The 19,557-nt window shown below is 41.8% G+C and overlaps 1 protein-coding gene across 21 annotated transcripts in view; it reads right to left on the bottom strand.

Annotated features, from left to right (window-relative positions):
* The window catches only part of camk2b1 (calcium/calmodulin-dependent protein kinase (CaM kinase) II beta 1), a 61,676-nt gene that overhangs the window by 15,866 nt on the left and 26,253 nt on the right, over positions 1-19,557 (bottom strand). For 9 of the 21 annotated variants that reach the window (XM_026320803.1, XM_026320809.1, XM_026320814.1 and 6 more), the window contains 9 exons: positions 18,189-18,291; positions 17,343-17,426; positions 17,095-17,189; positions 16,299-16,421; positions 16,041-16,124; positions 14,769-14,811; positions 7,223-7,260; positions 4,909-4,941; positions 2,457-2,525 (listed from right to left, as the gene is read on the bottom strand). In XM_026320803.1, the coding sequence (XP_026176588.1) occupies positions 2,457-2,525; positions 4,909-4,941; positions 7,223-7,260; positions 14,769-14,811; positions 16,041-16,124; positions 16,299-16,421; positions 17,095-17,189; positions 17,343-17,426; positions 18,189-18,291 (672 nt within the window). Of the gene's footprint in view, positions 1-2,456; positions 2,526-4,908; positions 4,942-7,222; positions 7,261-12,286; positions 12,383-14,768; positions 14,812-16,040; positions 16,125-16,298; positions 16,422-17,094; positions 17,190-17,342; positions 17,427-18,188; positions 18,292-19,557 lie in introns of all 21 variants that reach the window. The other 12 variants (XM_026320805.1, XM_026320817.1, XM_026320807.1 and 9 more) reach the window with 3 other exon arrangements.

The following is a 19,557-nucleotide window of genomic DNA, read 5'->3' as shown; positions in this document are numbered from 1 at the left end:
CATTTTACTTTTTCTGCAATCACATATCTTTTTGCTATTTCTGCTAGGACTGTGTAATATCTTTAGCACAAGTAGTGGCTCATTTCAAACACTGGTACTTGACTCGGGTGGCTTACAAACCGTAGTGTTGCCTTCTTGCTGCCTTACACACACAGTTCTGGTTGCTGATGATTCAGAACTGAGACAAATATATTTTCTTCCTCCTCTGCAGCTCTGCATAGTTGCTAAATTCTGTCACTTCATGTACAGTAAATCAGAAGCCCCCCCCCCCCCCCCCCCCCCATATTCTTTGCATCCCCCTCTCCTACCCCCCAGGAAGTGACACCTTAGTTATGACCAATCATCAGCTGTCTCCCTGGTGATGATGGTGGTGTTGTCAGGGTAACCGTCACCCAGGGCAACAGGCACTGGTGGAAACTTGGGAGATGATGATGAGTGAGAACAAAGTACCTGAGGTCTGCAGATTAGAGGAAGGGGATGAGTGCTGACAGCATCACATCATCAGATGGAGAGAGAGTCTGACCCTCACACACCAACTCTGACCTCACAATAACACTGCTGCTGTTTTAGGGATGATCTGGTAGCAAAACTAAGTTAGATGATCTTATGTAGATGGCCTCGAATACACACTCCATTCATATTTATTTAAGTACTTGTGCACTTTAGAATTCCCATCATCCTACCAAACTGTCCTCAGGCCAGAAAATTGAGGTCATATAATTGAATGCAGTCTCTCTCTTTCTCTATGGCTTGGCAGCTCTGTAATTAAGGAGTTAATATACCAAATGGTCTCAGTAACTAGCTCAGGTCCCTAGCAACAGCATGGAGATCACAGCGACCCTCCCACTCTCTATTCCCTTGAAGGATCAGAAAAAGCCTCTTGTCCTGCATGGTTGTGCCCATACGTCCACGCACACACTTCAAACTTCAAATGCTTCTGAGGTATATCTGCACATGTGTTGAGTGGACTGGTGCTAAAGCTAACCTCACACATATACACACTCTCTCTATAATACAAATTCACTCATATATATGTTGCAATAGGTCATTTTGCCCTTTTTCTTGCTTGAAGCAGGTGAGTAGTTGTGATTGCTGTGTGAACCTGAAGCCAGGATACTGTTAGCAGACCATACACAGGTAACAGCCAAAATACTTAATACTTAAATACTTTTGATTTCCAAAATCACTAAAATATACAATTTGCTCAGGGGTGCCAAAACATTTGAATACACCTGTATATATTAACATTACATAGTTAGATGGAGCTTTGTGTCCCTGTATGAAAGGTTATAGTTAGTGTGCAAAAGTGCCAAGGAGCAAATCCAAACTTGGCCAAGTCCTCAGCTGTGTTTCATGTCTAAGTTGGTAAGATCATTAGTGTGACATCTAGGACTCGGTTGCTAGTGATTTATGCTTGAGTGTGGCTACTGGCCTAAGTATATAAATGGCATGATATAATTTGCTATTCTGGCTTAAAAATGTGCAGTAGGAAATCGTGTCAGAAACATGCTCCTACACCTTTACAAATATAGCTCAGTGCTGAAATACATTTCAAATTAGTGACTTTCCTGAAAATGATTGTTCACTTATTCCAATAAAACCTGCAGGAAACAAACATGGGCTTTATTTGTCTTTCCGCTTTAAAATGTTTACAAAAAATTATTATAAAATGGTCTGATTTAAAATAAACCCTCCAACTACATTTTGCAACCAAGCTAATGGGATTAAAATGTTCACATAAATTAGCACTGAAATGACACAGATCAGCCTGGAGTAGCTGTGAGAGGCAGCTTGGCAAAGAGAAACAGTTTCAAGAAGAAAAGCAGATGATGAACATTGTTAACTTGGAAATCTCCTGATACTTTGCAAAAGCCCTGCACACTCCCATCCCTCGAAGGGGAAATGCCTCTACATTTACCTTTCTGCAGTTTGTGACCTCGCACCAGAAGTCAAAGAGCATGCAGGTTCTCATTGAAGCCATTCAGCCAATTTCACTGATTTTCACAGAACAACAACAGAACAGAAGGAATTCATCTTTGACATCAGCTGGTGGGCGATTTGTCTGGGGGACAATCAGCAGACCTTTGGCCTTAACAGGAAAGAGCAGGGTAAATTGCACTGACAGTCCCAGTAGGTTTTGGCTGTCTCTTCTTCTTTGGTAAACTTTCACTGACAGACAAAATGACACAGCAGCACCATATCAACCAAGTCACATAGCATCCCCACCTGTCATGGGAAATGTTTCCTGACACCACCTGCTGGTTTAAGACCTTCCCAATGCAGCGGTTAGGCAAAGATCAACCACAACCGACAGGACAGACAGAGAGGAAAAACTGACAAAGTTGAAAGACTGGGGGAGTGGGGTAGGCTGAAGGTAGGGGTGTTGAGGGAGAGACAGGCGGGAGACTGATGGACACAAACACACATAGGTGAACCGGGGCTTTAGAAGTAAATACCAGAGCAGGTGAAGGGATGTTTCCTTTGGGGCTGGTGACTATGCTGTTTTTGGTGCTGTTTGTCTGGGGCTGTGCAGGAAAGGAGAGGAAAGGGAGGAGACAACAAGAATGTTAACAGTAAGAAGACAAAGTAGGTTTATGAGTGTGTGTTCATGCATGTGTGTGTGCTTGTACATAAATTTGGATTTTAGCCATTGAAGACTAGCCCTTCTGATTAGGACTTGTCTATAGTTCCCTATGATTTTCACTCATTATTTATGGTCACTGTCATGCCTCAGCGTAAACATGGAACTAACCAGACACCTCCCTGATGATACTGTGTGATGGATCTGAATTTAAACATTTGCACAGGCCTGCAGGTGTGTGTCTAAATGTGGAGTCCAGGAGAGATGAGGCAGCAACAGGAATGAAAGGGTTACCTAAAATAACCACAACACTGACTTGCAATTTTGAGAGGTGACGGGTGACGTCATCACGCTTTCACTGTTGACTTCCGCTGCTTTAGACTTCACATCGCAATGATTCACTGTGCTGCTTGGCTGTGACGAATCACCTTTATAAGCAGCCAGTAAATGCTCCTTTGTAGAGCACGTATCAAAGACCAGTCACTACCTTACAGCTTAATTCATTCACAGTAATACTTGCATTCAATCCGCTTTACACTAATTGTCACCTTGTTTGGAAAAATATTAACTTGAAAGCGCTAAATGTGGCAGAGTCCTGGGTGTGGAAGTGAATCACCAAAGTGACTCTAAAAATAAAAATCTTGTCATGTCATCTAAGTTTTTTCTATTAGTGATAGAGGTCAGGAGCAGTCATGGATTACTTAATACTGCATTAACCCATAATTTGGTGTAAATGTTAAAATTCTACCTTAAGAAGCAGCACAGGTCTGTTTAATAGTGTTGGATAATGGAGTTTATTCATGGTGGTGGTGATGGTGGTGGTGGTGTTGTGTGGTGATGATAAATAAGTGTTACTGAAAGAAAGGCAAGCAGAGTGTTTATGTTTGCCATAATTCTGTAAGCCAATGGGCTGATTCAAGAGAGGAGAGCAGAGGAGAGGGAAGGAAAGGAGAGGAGAGCAGAGAGGAGAGGAGACAAGGAGAAGAGAGCTTATACATCAGCACACACAAATACAAAGCCATGACGCAATACATACACAGACAAAACAGCCATGAAAATAAGCTGACATGTAAAGACAACACACACATACAGTGAATTCACCCACCTTTGCAAAAACAAACACCCACACTCATTCACACATTAGACCAACCAAATCCCTTGTCTGCCATCGCTCCATTGCCTCTGTGGCGAGGCAGCAAGAAGAAATGTACAGTATTTCTCATGGAAGTTAACTGGTGCGCTGCTTGTTTGCAACACCTTCTCACGCCATTTGTGTCTGCTACAGTGACAGCTGTCCTGACCAAAGCTTTGCCTGGAGTGGAGGGTACAGTTGACATCTAAATCATGTGAAAGCAGGACTGTGGTGAAATAATTCAGATAGCACATCAGAGGTCAAGATGAGGTTTTGCGTCTTCGCCATTAACACCAATTAAAGACGTCACCAAAGACAAAGAAGGAGAAAGTGGGTAAAGGTATCGACATTTGGTTTCCCAGGGGGCCAGTGCACAGGCACAACAAAGCAGGAGGAGCAGAAGATGGATGTGTGTGGAAGAAAGAGACCTGCCAGGTCAGAGGGGAAAAGATCCTCAGGGGGGAGAAGAGGGAAACAAGTCAGGGGTCAAATACCTTCCCAACTTAAAAGTGCCAAATTAAAACTGCATTGTTGTTTGGTTTAAACTGATGTACAGAATCAAATGTGAGGTACTGTTTTATGCATGTAGAGATAGGCGCTCACCTACCTGTACTTTAACTACTACATTTTGTTTGAAGTACTGTATGTGTGGATTGCTCTATAAGGAAGAGCAAAGAGCTCTGTATCAAACACAAGCACAAGAACTGCTCCTCTTCTGAAAGTGTGGCCCTGACAGATCTGGAGCAGCATCCCTGGAGTCACTCTGATGGAACTAAAACATCCTGCTTCCATTACGTTTTCAGAATAATGTCAGGGTTAGTCTTATGGCAGTGCACTTTGCAAGAGCCAGTTCTCTGACTTCTGCCTGGTGTTCTCTGTGAATGACATATGACTTTCTGCATATACTGTAATTTTCTTTATGGGCCGTGACTGTTCTTGCTGCTCATGTTGACTGAACAACCTAACAAGGTGCTGCTGTTGTACACCCATGTAAAATGAATCACTTCTTGTGCATCAGTCATGTAATGCATAGATAACTGATGTTTGAAAGAAAAAAAAAGGGCAGCACTGCGTCACATATTAATACTTTAGTGAAGTCAACAGAACGGGGAACAGAGGAAATAGAGGAGTTAAGAAGTGGAGAGAGGGAACGAAAAAAGAAGTGACTGGGCAAATGCAGAAATAACATGCTCACCATATACTGCACAGTAGAGCTGGACTTGCGTTTCTGTCCTCAGGCGATTGGTGGATGGATGGATTTGTACACAGGTGGATGGGCAGATGGATGAATTTTGGAAAAAAGGGGGGAAAGATAAAGTAACCAATGACAATAAGTGAATGTGCTGGTACAAAGAACAATAGAGAACTTGTCAATCTAATCCAAGACTTGTAAAATTTGACGGCAATGCAGGTTTTGAAACGTAATACTTAATACCAAGAGCAGAATAGGACTTTTCCAGACAGGATTAACAAAGCAGAAGGACGAGGCTTTTCCTCATGGAAAAAAGATCTTGAAGAAAAGTTGTGAAAGTGGGGAAGTGCAGGCAAGTGAAAAGGAGAAGAGGATTAAGTGGAAGTCAACGGGAAGAGGACATAAGAGTGAGAAGCGGATCACACAATAGTTGTGCAGAAGGCAAAAGTGTGACCCACGGTTCATTTGTCATCAGATTAAGAGCATTTAGGGCAACAAGGAGCAAGATGGAGACATAAGAGAATAGCAAGACAAGGAAATGCAAAATTTATTCAGTCAGAATACCAAACCATCTCTTGGAACTCATTTTAAATTTAAAATCTTTGTTGTTACATGTGGCATTTATGCATCAATAAATTAGGTGTAATCACTTCAAATGAATAAGACCAAAATCCACAATGATCCTCACTGTTGTGTTTTATATTCTTCAGATCACTGCTACATGTAAGAGTGTATTGGAAACAAAAAATAGATACAGTGTGTGTTACCAGTATAACAACACTGAATGAAATCCTGGCCACACTTTTTATGGTCAGCAGCTGATAGTACGAGGGCTGATGGTAGTGTGTAGTTAGTGCCAGGGAGCGACTGCTCACACTGAGCAGGTGTTACAGCTGAAAAATATCAGGTGTCATGACGCATTAACAAACCAATGGGAGGAAAAGGAGGAGGAGAAGAGAGGAGGTCAGAATGGCCATGAGAACAAAAGGACATGTGGAGAGAAGCGAGAGGGGAGGCAAGGGGACGGCAGCAAACGAAGAAGATGCCTTTAGAAATGGTTTAGGGCGAGTGTGTGGGGAGCCTGTTGCTAGGCGATGAGTGCACCGCAGTGGAAGTAAGAGTCTATTTCTGTCATCTGAGTTTCCAGGGTCCAGACTGGCAGCTATTCCTGGAACTGGAGTCACATTCCCTTCTGAACCAACTGAGTAGGGAGGAAGGGGGGCATTCATATTCATACATACATACACACACACACACACACACACACACACACACGCATGCACGCACGCACGCACGCACACACACACACACACACACACACAAGCATGCACAAATACACGCGCTGCTGCAGCTGCACATAAGTGAACCACACATGTGGACACACACACACATACACACACTCTATGTGAAGGAATGCTCACATCCCCATTTGTGCCTTTGTTCTCCATTCAAAATGACACACAAATGTTTAATATATTCACACACAGTTACATGTCCACACCTGTATGTCCACGTGCATGTGCGCAAGGCTTTACCTAACAATACTGAGAAGCACATTTGTTGCATGTACACAGTGTTCTACACTTTGTCGCACTCTAACATGCATGCACACTGCACACACAGATGCATTCATGGAAGCTGTGCGTGGGATGTGTTACTGTAGTGTGTGTATGCATGAGCGTGGGATGGTGAGAGATTTTCATTAAAGGATGAGCAGGAATGTGGGGTTAAAGACCAGATGGGGTGAGCAGGAAAAGGAAGCAGTGAAAGAGACAGAAATGGAGGGGGGGGGGCTGACAGATGGTAACATTTAATAATGGAGATGGAGAGGTGGCAATGAGATGAATAATGTCAAATAAAATAAAGGCTGCTTTCAGATACACTGTTTGAGGCTTGTGCACTGGCAAGCAACATGCAGGCTGCACATAGAAAAGCACATGCAGACACATCCACAGATATGCAGCCAGAGTGGGGCTGTGGATTTTTACAAAACATCTGTGAATGTATTTACAACAGAAAACTGCAAGAGCCCTAACACAGATGCACGTGATCTGAAAACATAACTGCAATCTTCACATATATCACAAGAAATCACACATCCACTGAGATCTGACACATGCCACATGAAACACAGACATACTGAACTATTAAGAAAAGAGAGATAAGTGTTAAAATAACCAAATTAAGAAAGAAACAACTAGAAGAGCAGAGGAAGAAATGGCAAGGCTGACAGATCTGGAAGATTAAGCAAGACAGAGTCAGGAAGAGAGAAGATTGGAGAAGTGGGAGGAAGACTGAGGAATGTGATAACCCTTACCTTGACATCTGCCTTTTTGTTGAGCAAGGTCTTGGCTGCTGCAATGACAAACAGAGGCAAAAGTAATTAGAGGTGATACTGGGTGGAAACAGAAGTCCAGCAACAATGACTTAAAGTTTATCAGTGAGTCTGAGTGTCTACAGTAAATCTCTGACCTACATTAAGGCCTTCAGAGATTATATTCATTAAACTTTGTGAAATAATACTCTTTATTGTCCTGGTACTATTAAAATTGCATTTATTATTGAAATCACTAGATACTCTATGGGTAAGTCACTGATCTATTAGTCAAAAGAAGCTTTTACTTGCAATCCAGTTGTAACTTCATTAATTTGGTCAAAATAAAATGTACTCAGTGTTATGTGTGAGGCTTTTGCTCAGCTGGTTGAACAGAGATTATTGTAAAGCTCTGCCACCATATCCAGTCTTGTGTGTAAAATCACACAAATAAAAAAAAGTCCCAGGTTGTAAAATCAAATTATGATAAAAGAGGGAATATACAAAACCATAATTATCTTTCTAGCAAAACAATACAGAACCAAGCTCAGTATGCAATGATTTGAAGATCACTAGTCCTATTAGATACATCATACAAAGATTTTAACTGAGTTAAGAAAATACTGGTCAGGTAAAGTAGGACGTATTCCATAGTTGCTTCTGTCTGTAATGACAATAGCCCAGCTGGGGTTGAAGCCCAATGAGGAAGGTGAAATCAAAGATGGCCACCATTGGAAGCATTGGAAGCAGCCATCTAAACTCAACAATACTATCTGTGCGAGGGCCTTAGCAGAGGATTAGTCTTCAGTCTGCTCTTGAATGATGGGAACGGGGGGGGGGGCTACAAACACTGTAGACACAGTCCTCTGATGAGTGTAATACCCATAATCCTCCACACAGTAGAAACTGTGTGTCGACAACAGAAGACAGTCTGCAGGGCTTTTCCCATGACTGTGCTGCTAAAGCACAAATAGAGGAAGTGGTGTGACTGCATTAGACAGATACATGTTCACTCAGAGCAGCCAGACTCTCTGTGATGCTGGTGTGTCTAGGAGGATGTGGATAGAGGATTAGCACTAACAAAGCACCAGATGTGAACAAGACTGGATGAGCCAACGTGTGTGTTACCACTTAAAAGTTGACACCAAAAACACACCTGCAGATTTATTGCCATTGTACAGATCCAGCCATCGACACACAGGATAAATTTCCTATTTTAACCTAAATTTTCTGTTTGGCTGAAACACTGATTTATGGTCTACACGGGAAGCAATTTCCCTGTTCCAGAGGAGGAGAATAGCTAGAGCATATCAAATGATGGTTCTATAAATATACTTTTCCACATCTTTACAGTCACCAGATAACAAATCTTTTTCTGCACTCACAGTCTCACATTTTTCATCCTGTTAACATTTGTTTTAGAACGCATTTCCAGATGTGTACTGAATAATCTTTTGAAAAAGATAATGGAGTTTGCATAAAAGATGTATCTCAAATTTTCTAGATTTCAGATCTATATTTTTTCTGTAAGGAGAGTATGAATGAACACCTTCATGTGTTTGTTGCATAGCACCATAGCTACATTAAAAATAATACACTAGCAAAACTAATTTGAGAAAGGCTCGTGCCTATCACCTGCCATTCAAAGTCGCAGACTCCTCCTCTGCCTCTTACTCTCCTTGATGTAATCCTTACTGGGACATTTTAAGGGGCTGAGTGCAATTTCAAGTCTAATCAGATGCAATCACATCAGCAGTCAGCCACGTTACATAAAACACTATTTCTGGCAGTCTGGGATATTTTTTTTCTTTCCTTCTCTTTGCCTCTCTTCCTTTTTCTCCCTCTCTTTTCTCTCCCCATCTGAACATGAGATGTAGCTTCTCTCTGAATTTCTCACTTCTGTTTCCAAACATGCTCCAAGCCAGCTCCGTTGGACTTTCAGCAGAAGTCTGAATTCCATGAGAATTTCCATTGGCTGGTGATTTCTTTGGAGGAACAAAGGTCCCCAGAGGACCAAAAAGAGGCCAATTCATAGACTCATAAATGCTCGGGCCAGTCTTTTTAAGAATATATATAAACAAAACTATGCACTTACAAGACAAAGAATGACAGAAAGCGATATAGGGGATATACAATGTGTATATCATTTGTTGTTTTAGCCTCACTAATGCAGGATCTCAAGTTTGTGAGGTTTGCATATTTTTTAGTGGAATAAAGAACAGTGAGGAAGAAGCACTACATAATCCAGTGGGACGCGAGAGTGGCATGGATGTGAATGGTTTATTGTTGCGCTGTTCTTCCTCAGTCTCCTTCCAAAGGCTGGTTGTTACTGAGGAGAAGAACTGGGTCAGAATAGTGTCAGGTTCACTCTCGTATTCTCTGATGGCTTGGCAGAGGAGGAGCGGATATGAAAGGAGAGCAGAGAGGAAGAGTGAGGACAAGAGGAATGGAAGTGATGAGTAGTTCGATGTGCTCCTTCCATTATTCTGTCAAGGTGGCAGACTGGAGCTTCTATAAAACTCGAACTGCAGGTTGCTAAAAATGGCTTAAATTCCAGTGACGAAGATAAAAGCTCTGTGGAAACCTGAAAAAGTCAAAGGTGGCTTTCATTCACACCGAAGGTGAAGAAGCAAGGGGCCACCTTGCTTCTACCACCTTGCCAGCTTACCTTGCCACAAATTACACATGAAGCAAGAAGAGAGAGGAGGAACACATTAAGACAAAAGTATCACTGATAAATTCCCAGTAAAAACACGCAAGATGCACCACTGCAAGAGCGAAGCAAGGATGGGCATGGATTTACATGAAGACTCTTTGGTAACCACGCAAGCCAAAAGCTGCCCTCTGGAAATGGAATAAGCAATCAAAGAGACCCACTCAGGTGCAAGAGTGCCTCAATTACTTTTTCTACACCGTGCATGTTAAAAGCCAGGACACATTTAAAAATACATTTGTCTTACTCCTGTGGATGAGGTGTAATAGATGGTGATTGTATTTGCATGAATATGGTAGACAAAGCGAGACCAGTGAGGCAGAGTGGGGCTGATAGGGGGAGGCAGCCCACTATAAATATTTGATATGAGCCTAGTGGAGGCTGAGGGACACAGAGAGGACTGCGGAGTCCCAGTGGACCACAGAAACAAGGACACTGCCACTACTTCTGCCTCCATATCTATGGTTCTACAAATACTGCACAAAAATGTGTACGCTACTGAGCAACTGTTCAGATTTATGTGTAAAATTTATATTAAGACCTAAGAATCTAATAAGGGGATGTATCTCTCTGTCAGCTTTCACGTGTGAGCAGCAGTGTGCAAGAACAGTTAGCAACAAGAAGCCGATATGGCTGTAGGGCATTAGTGTAAAGGTAAACTTTGGCTTAATTCAGCTTTAACGCTTTCACAACATCAGCCGTGGTGGCTGCTGCTTGCTACTGACGTCTAAAAGTGTGTTCAGACAGAAAGTGAAGTACATTTTTGCTTCATGAGATCCACATAAAATTCATCACTGGACTGTTTGTGCAGCCAATGCTGATTTACCAAAAACACCTAGGGTCTCTACATTTATTGATCCATTTCCTAAACACTAAGATACGCAGTCATTTTTGCAGAAATTGCTTTGCATGATTCAACACAGATTTGCATCTAACCAGTTTCTATTCATCAGTCTGCAAAATTTGTTTGATAGTCTGTCTGCCTTAACACACAATGAGACTTTAACGAGGCTCCAGAGTTTAGACTTTCACTAGACGTCTGTATTGATTATATTTATTGAGTAGTGCACACTGCTTGGTACTTCATGAGAATCTGCCCAGCCTTGCGTCTTCCAGTGTTCACCATGCACCACAATCTATCATTTTGCAGCGCATGCACCAGTTTAGTGCCCCATGCAGCATTCACCAACAGCTCCCGGGCAGTTCCATCCTTTAAGTGAGAGGGGTGAACTTTCCAGTGTCAGTGTCAAGACAGAGAGAAACAGAGAGAGAGGGAAAGAGGAGTGAGAAGAAAAGTGAGACATTAACTTATGCAGAAAAGAGGAAAAAGTGGATGTGAAGGTGGTGGAGTTCTAGAAATGTATAAAGTGACTTCAGAGACAGGAGAAGAGAGATGACAGAATATAAGAAAGGAAATGAGGAAAAAATGAAGTGGTGATGTGATAGAGGTGAGGTGGGAAGAAAATGTGAGAAGGAAAAAGAGAAAAAGAGAGACAGGACAGCAGTTTGGCTGGGCCCAGGCCATGCTCAGTGACTGTGTCTGGAGATGGAGATGGAGATGACAGGATGAACATGGGTCAGTGGCGATGACGGCCGTGATACAGTCAGTGCTGCAGCCGTCATATTGGATCCCAGACAGGAGGTGACGATGTGCTGATGTGGAAAATGACAGCAGTAGCTGGGCTTCCATCCTTCACATTCTTTGTGAATTATGAGCCAGAATAGACAAAATATTCAGGAAAACATGTTCCTTACTGCAAAGATTAACCTCTGGTTGTGAAGAATAATTGCAAAATTTTTTATACAAACAATAACATGGGTCTGAAATGATTATTTTATTTTTTTTCTATGATGACTAATTTAAAAAAACAGACCTACTGTCATTCTCACTGCATGTGAGTTATTACTGCAGTTGCATTAAAGGAATTAAAGAAATGTTGGATTAACATAAAATATGGCTGATACCAACTTTCTTAACATGATACTTAAGACTTTTACTACATTTCTCTTTGATGTCTCTAACATAAAAACACTACTAGTGTGCCTTTATCAACCTGATAATAACCACGACACATTTTAGTTTCTGTGTGTTTCAAAAGGTTGTATAAAACCTACTGAAATGTCACTGCAGATAGAAGCGTAGCTAATGCTGCTGATGGACCGATGGGAGATGTAGCTACAGTACCTGTGTGGTCAGCTATCATGCTCTGAGCTCCCATGCTGAGGAAGAAGGGATGAGGCAGAAACAAATGAAAGAGGGGGAACTGAAGAAGAGGAGAAAAAGAGTAAAATAAAGGGACACAGATGGGAGAGGGTGAGAGAGGTGGCATGCCCTGGGTGAGCCACCATGCTACCTTGTTCCACCAGCCCTGCGGTGGTGCCGGCGGCTGCAGCCACCGCTGCTGCGGCCGCAGTGACAGAGGCTGGAGCGGTGGTCTGCCTGCTGCCCACTGTTACAGAGTCCAATAGCCAGTCACATATGAGGAAAGAGAGTTACAAGGCAAGGAGGAGAAGAAGGAAGCAAGAAAAGAAGGAGAGAACGAGGTGAACGAGGAACAGGGTGTAAAAAGATGGAGAAAGGGTGGCGTGACATTTAGAAAGAAGGGTAAGAAAAGGAAGTGAGGGGTTGAGTCAGGAGGTGGGTGGGGAAAGAGGAAGAACAGGTGAGACAAACAGGGATTATTAGTTTAGAGAAAGGGGATTAATACATACAGACAGGTCAGTGACATTATTTAGCTGTGATGCAAAACTATTGCATATGAATCCACTCCTCTGAGAGAAAGGTCAGCAGAGAAAATATCAGGAGACACAAATCTCAGCTTTGATATGAGACTGATGCTTGTATTTTGTCCCTATGTTCACCGGAAAACAATGTTATTGTTAGGATGATGATGGTTAAGATGACTTAATGAGGATTTAATCAGAGTTAGTAGATGTTAGAGCTGCAGTGCTCGCTGGCCTAGTAAATTTACAATAGGCAGTATACTCAGTGGATTGTAATTGAAGTAACTTTGCTAAGAATATAAAATTGTACTTTGAATTTAAAACTTAATTTAAACATCAACTTCATCTTTATAACCTGATTTGGTGTGGCTCCTGCAAAACATATGCAGGGAAATGGACCCACCGCTGTGTCAGCACACAGGACACCAGTAAACTGATCTGTCTAACACATGATTCATAATCCATGATGAGAATATAGTAACGCACTGCATAAAGCACCAATATTGGCTTTTGCGCTGATGTAATGTGCCACAGCTGTGTGTTACTGAAAGTCTGTTTCTCATTTATGTATCTAATTTTTTTAGCGATTTCTCATACTCCGTCTGACTCATTCACCTGAGGGCCTCATAATGCAGTTCTGCTTCCTAAGAAGAGGAAGGCGAGTGAGAACAAGGCGTTGGAGAGCATTGACACAGCCAGGCCACACACCAGGGTCAGTGTGTGGGAGTTAAAGAGCTGAGTGGCTGTTTAGTGGATGTTCAGATCATTTCCCATTGCAAAGCTCACAGTGTCAGAGCGGCTGCTGTGAGTCATGTTTACTGAAGCAGCATGTGAGCACGCACACGTCACTCAGACACACGCATACATTTACATTTGCAAAATACACACTACTGTACATGAACACAGACTTTGTGTTCTCTGACTCATTAAAATGAAGTGTTTAAGTACAGCATTCATCAAGAAACTGCTGTGACTTCATCCAACACTGCCCAGTGATATTAAGCCGAACGTCAGACATGAACATTGGTCTCATCCGGACCTCACTGCACTAAAAACTCCTCCATATGTTCTGACTTCTAGCTGAACGCTAAACAAAGAGATACTGAGTTCTCATTTCACCAACCACAGTGCCGGGATTGTCTCATTAAGTGAAGCTGATCTTGCCGAGCTTAGATTTTTTTTCTTCAAACGACTAAGAATGTGTCATCATACACACAATTACAAAGACACGTACACAGACACAAATACATCCACAGCTTGCTGATCAAATTCAGTGTTTCCCCACATTTTACTGTGGCAGCTCAACGCGTTGCAAAATAAACAGACTATGGCTTAATTATTTTCAGGACCCTTCAGGTTCAAATGGTCTAAACTGCTGCTTATATGTTTATACAGGGAGGACGGTCTCAGCAGTGGTGACAAACAATTGTTAAATGATCTACAAGTATAAATCATTTACTAATGTTTAACATTTGCTCAAAACATTTGAGAACTGTTTGTGGTTTGGACAATGAATTTGTCAACACCATAAATCATAATGACCATTTGTAAATCTTGTGTTATGATGTATGATATATTTTTCAAAATGCAAATCTGGTCTTGGAGGCATGGAGACTCAAGGTTGTGGGTCACAACAACTTGTGGATGTTTCACATTGAACTCAATATGATTTTGATGTGAAAATATAGTGGAAAAGTAAATTATTCAAGTAATTACTGCTTTGTAATGCCATCTTTAACAGGATGATGCTTTGCATTGCGTGGACTTAAGTCGTCCTACCTCAGTTAGAAAACCTGGATGTGGATGAGGGAAACACTGAAGTTGCACTGAGATGAAATGAAGATGTGATTCTGCTATTGAAAGCATGCTCTGTACTTTAAAACTTTACTTTAAAATATACAGCATCTCTTTGGTCAAGGGAGACCAATGGGTCTGTCCCTCAGTGCTCACTGTTAGCCATTATATTTTCATATAACCACACAAGTGACTAGCAGACAATAAAATCTCTACATTTAGATCTACTAATCTACATACCCACTGATGTTGGTTCACAGATATGACTGGTAGATTCATGGTACTAAGGGGAAAGAAATATGTCCAGGCAACACTTACCAGAAAAATTTCGAGAAACCAGCATGGTAGTAAGAATGGCCCCCTGAGAAGAAGAAAACAAAACAGCTGTTCACTCTTAGCCATTTAAACTGCTAACATAATAACTTTGCCATGTGAAACAAACATCATTTTTTCCTGATCCTAGGATTTTCCCACCATGGAAACAACCAGCCATAACTTGAAGCTTCTCACACCCTGATCCCAGTGAAATTTGAGGGGCTGGTGTGGTCGCTGCCACTTTGCTTTCCACAGGAATGAGTGTACTGTTCACACACCATGTTATGCTAATACTTGAGACATGATGACGCTGACATTATCACAATCATACAGGCAAAGAAAAACACCTTGTACTGCAAGAAGAAAGATCACCAAACCACATGTGTGAACTATTAAGTCCTGTTCACTTCTAATTTAATATTAAAGCATCAGCAACAGGACAGGATTGACAGATAGCGAGTCATAGGTTGGGCAGATGGAGTTAAAAATAAATTATGACTGCAAACTGAGTCAACTAAAAACCCTGGAGCACAAAAATAGACTAATAAAAATGGTACTGAATTGTAAATCCACCCTGGTACTGTATATCAGACCTGCAGAGGTTAATAATAAACCTTATATATTGATAGCTATAATGAGAATCCACTATCTTGTAAAAGACATTCAATAGTAGGGAACAGACCTACATACTAAAATTACAGAGGATGACAAAATCACTGATGTAAATATAAACATATAAAATATATATATATATTATATCATTTACCCCCTTTTTGGTTTATGTTGTTTACTATTTGACTGAATGTCTGACCCTGACAGTGTCCATTTCTTTTTAAGTGTGAAAAGCCAGAGAAAAGTCATGCGGCTGATGCACATCGGCTGAATGGTCCAACATTTGCCTGCAGCCACCTGTGTTTCTGTTTCCCATGTGCTGGAATATGAGCCAAGACTGGGCAAAAGCAGCAGGGTAATAGTGACATGCTTCAATGACTAAGCTGCTGTATTCACACAAAATGTCAGCAATATATTAGTGCAGAAGGGAAACCAGGCATGTTGGATCATCTTACTTCCTAGTAAGTAGATTTATTTTTATCCTTTAATCAAAAACATTACAGTAAAACAGAAGTAGAGCGCAACGTGTAAATGCCAAACTTTGCAATATTTTGGTGACCCCTAAAGTATCGGGGAATAAACTCTAGATTAAAGATGATGAAACGCTTATTTTACCCAGAATGAGAGCTTAGTGCAGAAGAGAGGGTGAGTTTACAAACAGACCTTGAGTTTCCTCCTGGCATTGAATTTCTTCAGGCACTCCACAGTCTCCTGTCTGTGCATCATAGATGCCACTGTGGATCGTTGCTGGCAGAAGGAAGAAAAGGAGGAACAGGAGGAGAAAAGGAGGAGAATAACAAATAGAGATGGAAGAAAAATACAAAAACAAATCAAGGCTTTGTGTTTGATGTGAAGTTGAGATAATCCTTTTCTAGGAGTGCAGTAGTTTAAGATGTGTGAAAAATTGGTGGGGACACTTACACAGACCCATGGGTGTTTAAGGGCCTCCTGAGCAGTGATCCTCTTGGCTGGGTTGATGGTCAGCATCTGGTTGATGAGGTTTTTGGCCTCTGGAGTGACTGTATCCCACTCTGGGGAAGGAAACTGATGGAATGAACAGAATTATGTCTTAATGTTTAGCACAGACCTGGAACAATTAGCCGACTAGTCTATTAGTTAACACATGGACAGATCATTTTAATAATCAATAAGCAGAGTCAGTCATTTTCCAAGCAAACACAAAAGCACAACCAACCTAGAGTCTCACTAAAGGACAGAATTGATAAATTATGGGACATATAATACTCCTTTGTCTTTAAAAAGTTCAATGTAAAAGTGAAATGGTCCAATTCGTCCCCTTGTGGGTGTGTTTTCAACACCATCCAAAGTCCAGTCCAAGCACAGCCCCCAGCAATTTGTTAAGACACCCTAGACCCGTCAGGTCCTGTTGTGTTTCGGCACAAATGTTGAGGTCTGTGTCCTATGAGCCCAGAATCACTGCCAGTCTCTCTCCCTGTCTTTTACTCTATGTATGGTGTTGAATGTGATCTAAGTTGAGGCTCCCTCTCTTGCACCCCTTGAAATATGAATGATGTGGCTGAGTTACGTAAGTGCTGCCAAAAAGGAACAAGGGCAGTGCGAGGAGAAGTGGAGGAGAGGAGAGGAGAGTAGAGGAGGAGAGCAGAGGAGAGGAGAGGAGAGGAGAGGAGGAGAGGAGGGGAGAGCAGGAGAGGAGAGGAGGAGAGGAGGGGAGAGCAGGAGAGGAGAGGAGACTCACATCATAAGCTCCAGCCTTGATCTGCTGGTACAACTTGTGCTGGTCCTCGTCCCAGAAAGGAGGGTAACCCACCAGCAGGATGTAGAGAATCACCCCTGAGACACATGGAAAAACACACATGGACACACACACAAAAAAAATAACACACTTTGTTAGAAAATGTCCTTCAGTGTGTTTCTGGTTTTTTGTGTGTACAATTATGTAGGATGCCATATGTCTGTGAATGTGTGTCTCTCTGTACAACTCACCACAGGCCCAGATGTCCACAGGTTTGCCATATGCCTCCTTCCTCAGTACCTCAGGGGACAGGTACCCCGGTGTGCCAGCAAATCCTGCAGTAAAAACACACACACAGACAATTGACTGACATGCTCAAGGCAACAGATTGTGTAGCTGCTTTTCCTAGTTCAGCTTGTATAGAAAGCAAGATAATCTTCGCTAAGCTTAGGCCTTTTCATCCACACACTGGTCTGAGGCCTTAAAGACCGATTTGAGACTTTAAGGTCAGTTGATTGGGAAGGACTGGCAAATCTCGTTTGTGGAAAGACACAACACCACAGATGTTTGCTGTAGAGATACAAGTGAGATGTGGGCGTGTGGCTCAACAAAGCTAGTTTTCTCCGTTCACTGTTTCTTTGCTTATTAATGAGTAAAAATATAACACTGGACCTTTATGATCACAGACACTGTGTAAACAAATTAATATTAACAGTGACAGTCACAACAACAAAAACAATTAGCTACAGTACTAATGCCAGTTAACATTTACAAAGTGTGTTTTTAATATGGTGCATACTATATATCTTTGCAGTTCCTCTTCCATGACCACAAGATGGTGCACACATGAATAACTGAGCGTAAAGTAGAAATTAGTAGCTTTAGGGCAGTACAGTCATTTTAAATATGAGATGTCACTCTATTCTGACGGCTTTTCCTTTTCTCTACAAAACCTTTAAGATGCTATGGAGCTCAGACTTCTGCAATCTTTGCTAAATGAGCATAATTCCATCACTGTAGTTATGAGCCTCTTTAAAGGTTTACAAAAAGACAGATCAAACAGAGATCTGATGAAGTCCTGTATCTGCTGTACCCACCAAACCAGGCCTGCTGATCCCCCTGCACCTCGATGGCCAGGCCAAAGTCGGCCAGCTTCACGGCAGCGTTCTTGCATTTGCTTGCCAGGAGCAGGTTCTCTGGCTAAGATGAGGAAGAGGAGAACAAGGGTCACCAATCACTTTGAAATGACGGACGAGGGTTGAAAGACTTGGAGCACGCAAACACAAACAGACACACACAGACACATGTCACTTGAAAAACTTGCATGGATGCATAAAAGCTATAACATAAAAGTTAGTCCAAGTTTGAGCAGATTTCAGTTCTATTTTTCTCTGAGCCTCATGTGTAGTGCTGTGTTCTATAGGCTCCATCAGTGTGGCCCAAATAATGAAAGCAGCCTCATTATTCTCTGTCAGAACAGGACTCTATTAATGGACTACTATCCCCACTGGCCCCTGCTCTCTCTCTCTCTCACTTTCACTTCTCCTACATCTCTCTTAATCTGCCGTAATCACTGCCTCTGTAAAATATACTGACAATCCTCAATGACAAATAAAGCAACCTGACAGGAAATATTCATTATGACTACGACTATTTAGGAGGTCAGCTTTGCTAACATGAAAAACAACATTATTTCAGGTGATAATAACTTTTCCATCCTTACCCCTACACTGAAATCCAGTCTAAGATTACACGGAACAAATATCTTCAGTTAGCCTCTACACGAGAAAGCACCAGACAGATGTTTAATGACCCTGATGTATATTTTACTTTAGTCAATAAAGGCTATTTTATTGACTAAGCCAAAGTCCACAGTATATCATCACCTCTAAAAGGTTCTCACCTGCCTTTCAGAGAATAAGACTGAACAATACAGGAGATCCTTTATCCCCACTGCCACTAGGCTCTATAACACCTTAGCCAAAGGCAGATAACTACTGCCTACTCTCTCGACTGACTTAATAATTAACTATAAGACTACCTGAAATTCCCTTTAGAGATGAATAAAGTTTATCTTATCACATCTCATTATGTCATTTAATGTCACTCTAATTAGTTAGCCCAGCTAATTCCTGAAACGCACGACTGTGATGTGCCACAAACTTATTACATGGAGAAAACAGGCACATATTTCTGCCTGCACTGCAGCAGCATGTCTTTGCATCCTCTGCTCTCTCTCCCTATCTAATTTGATTAGAGCCAAAGGAATACTGGGTATTTAAGGTGCAGATACTTAAAAGTGAGCTAGCTTTTATAGCCTTTGAGCCCATAAGAGAGAGAGAAGGACGGTGAGTAAGTGAACAATAATCCTAATGCTCTGTGCCTACTTCGTGTCATCTCATTCTCCCAGCTCTACCACTTGGTTAGGCTTTACTCTTTTGCAAACGGCACAGTCAGAACTTGCCA

This window comes from Mastacembelus armatus, chromosome 9 (assembly GCF_900324485.2).
Source record: "Mastacembelus armatus chromosome 9, fMasArm1.2, whole genome shotgun sequence".
NCBI lineage: Eukaryota > Metazoa > Chordata > Actinopteri > Synbranchiformes > Mastacembelidae > Mastacembelus > Mastacembelus armatus.
Note: the sequence above shows the minus strand (reverse complement) of the source record. Positions and strands in the feature narration are given on the sequence as shown.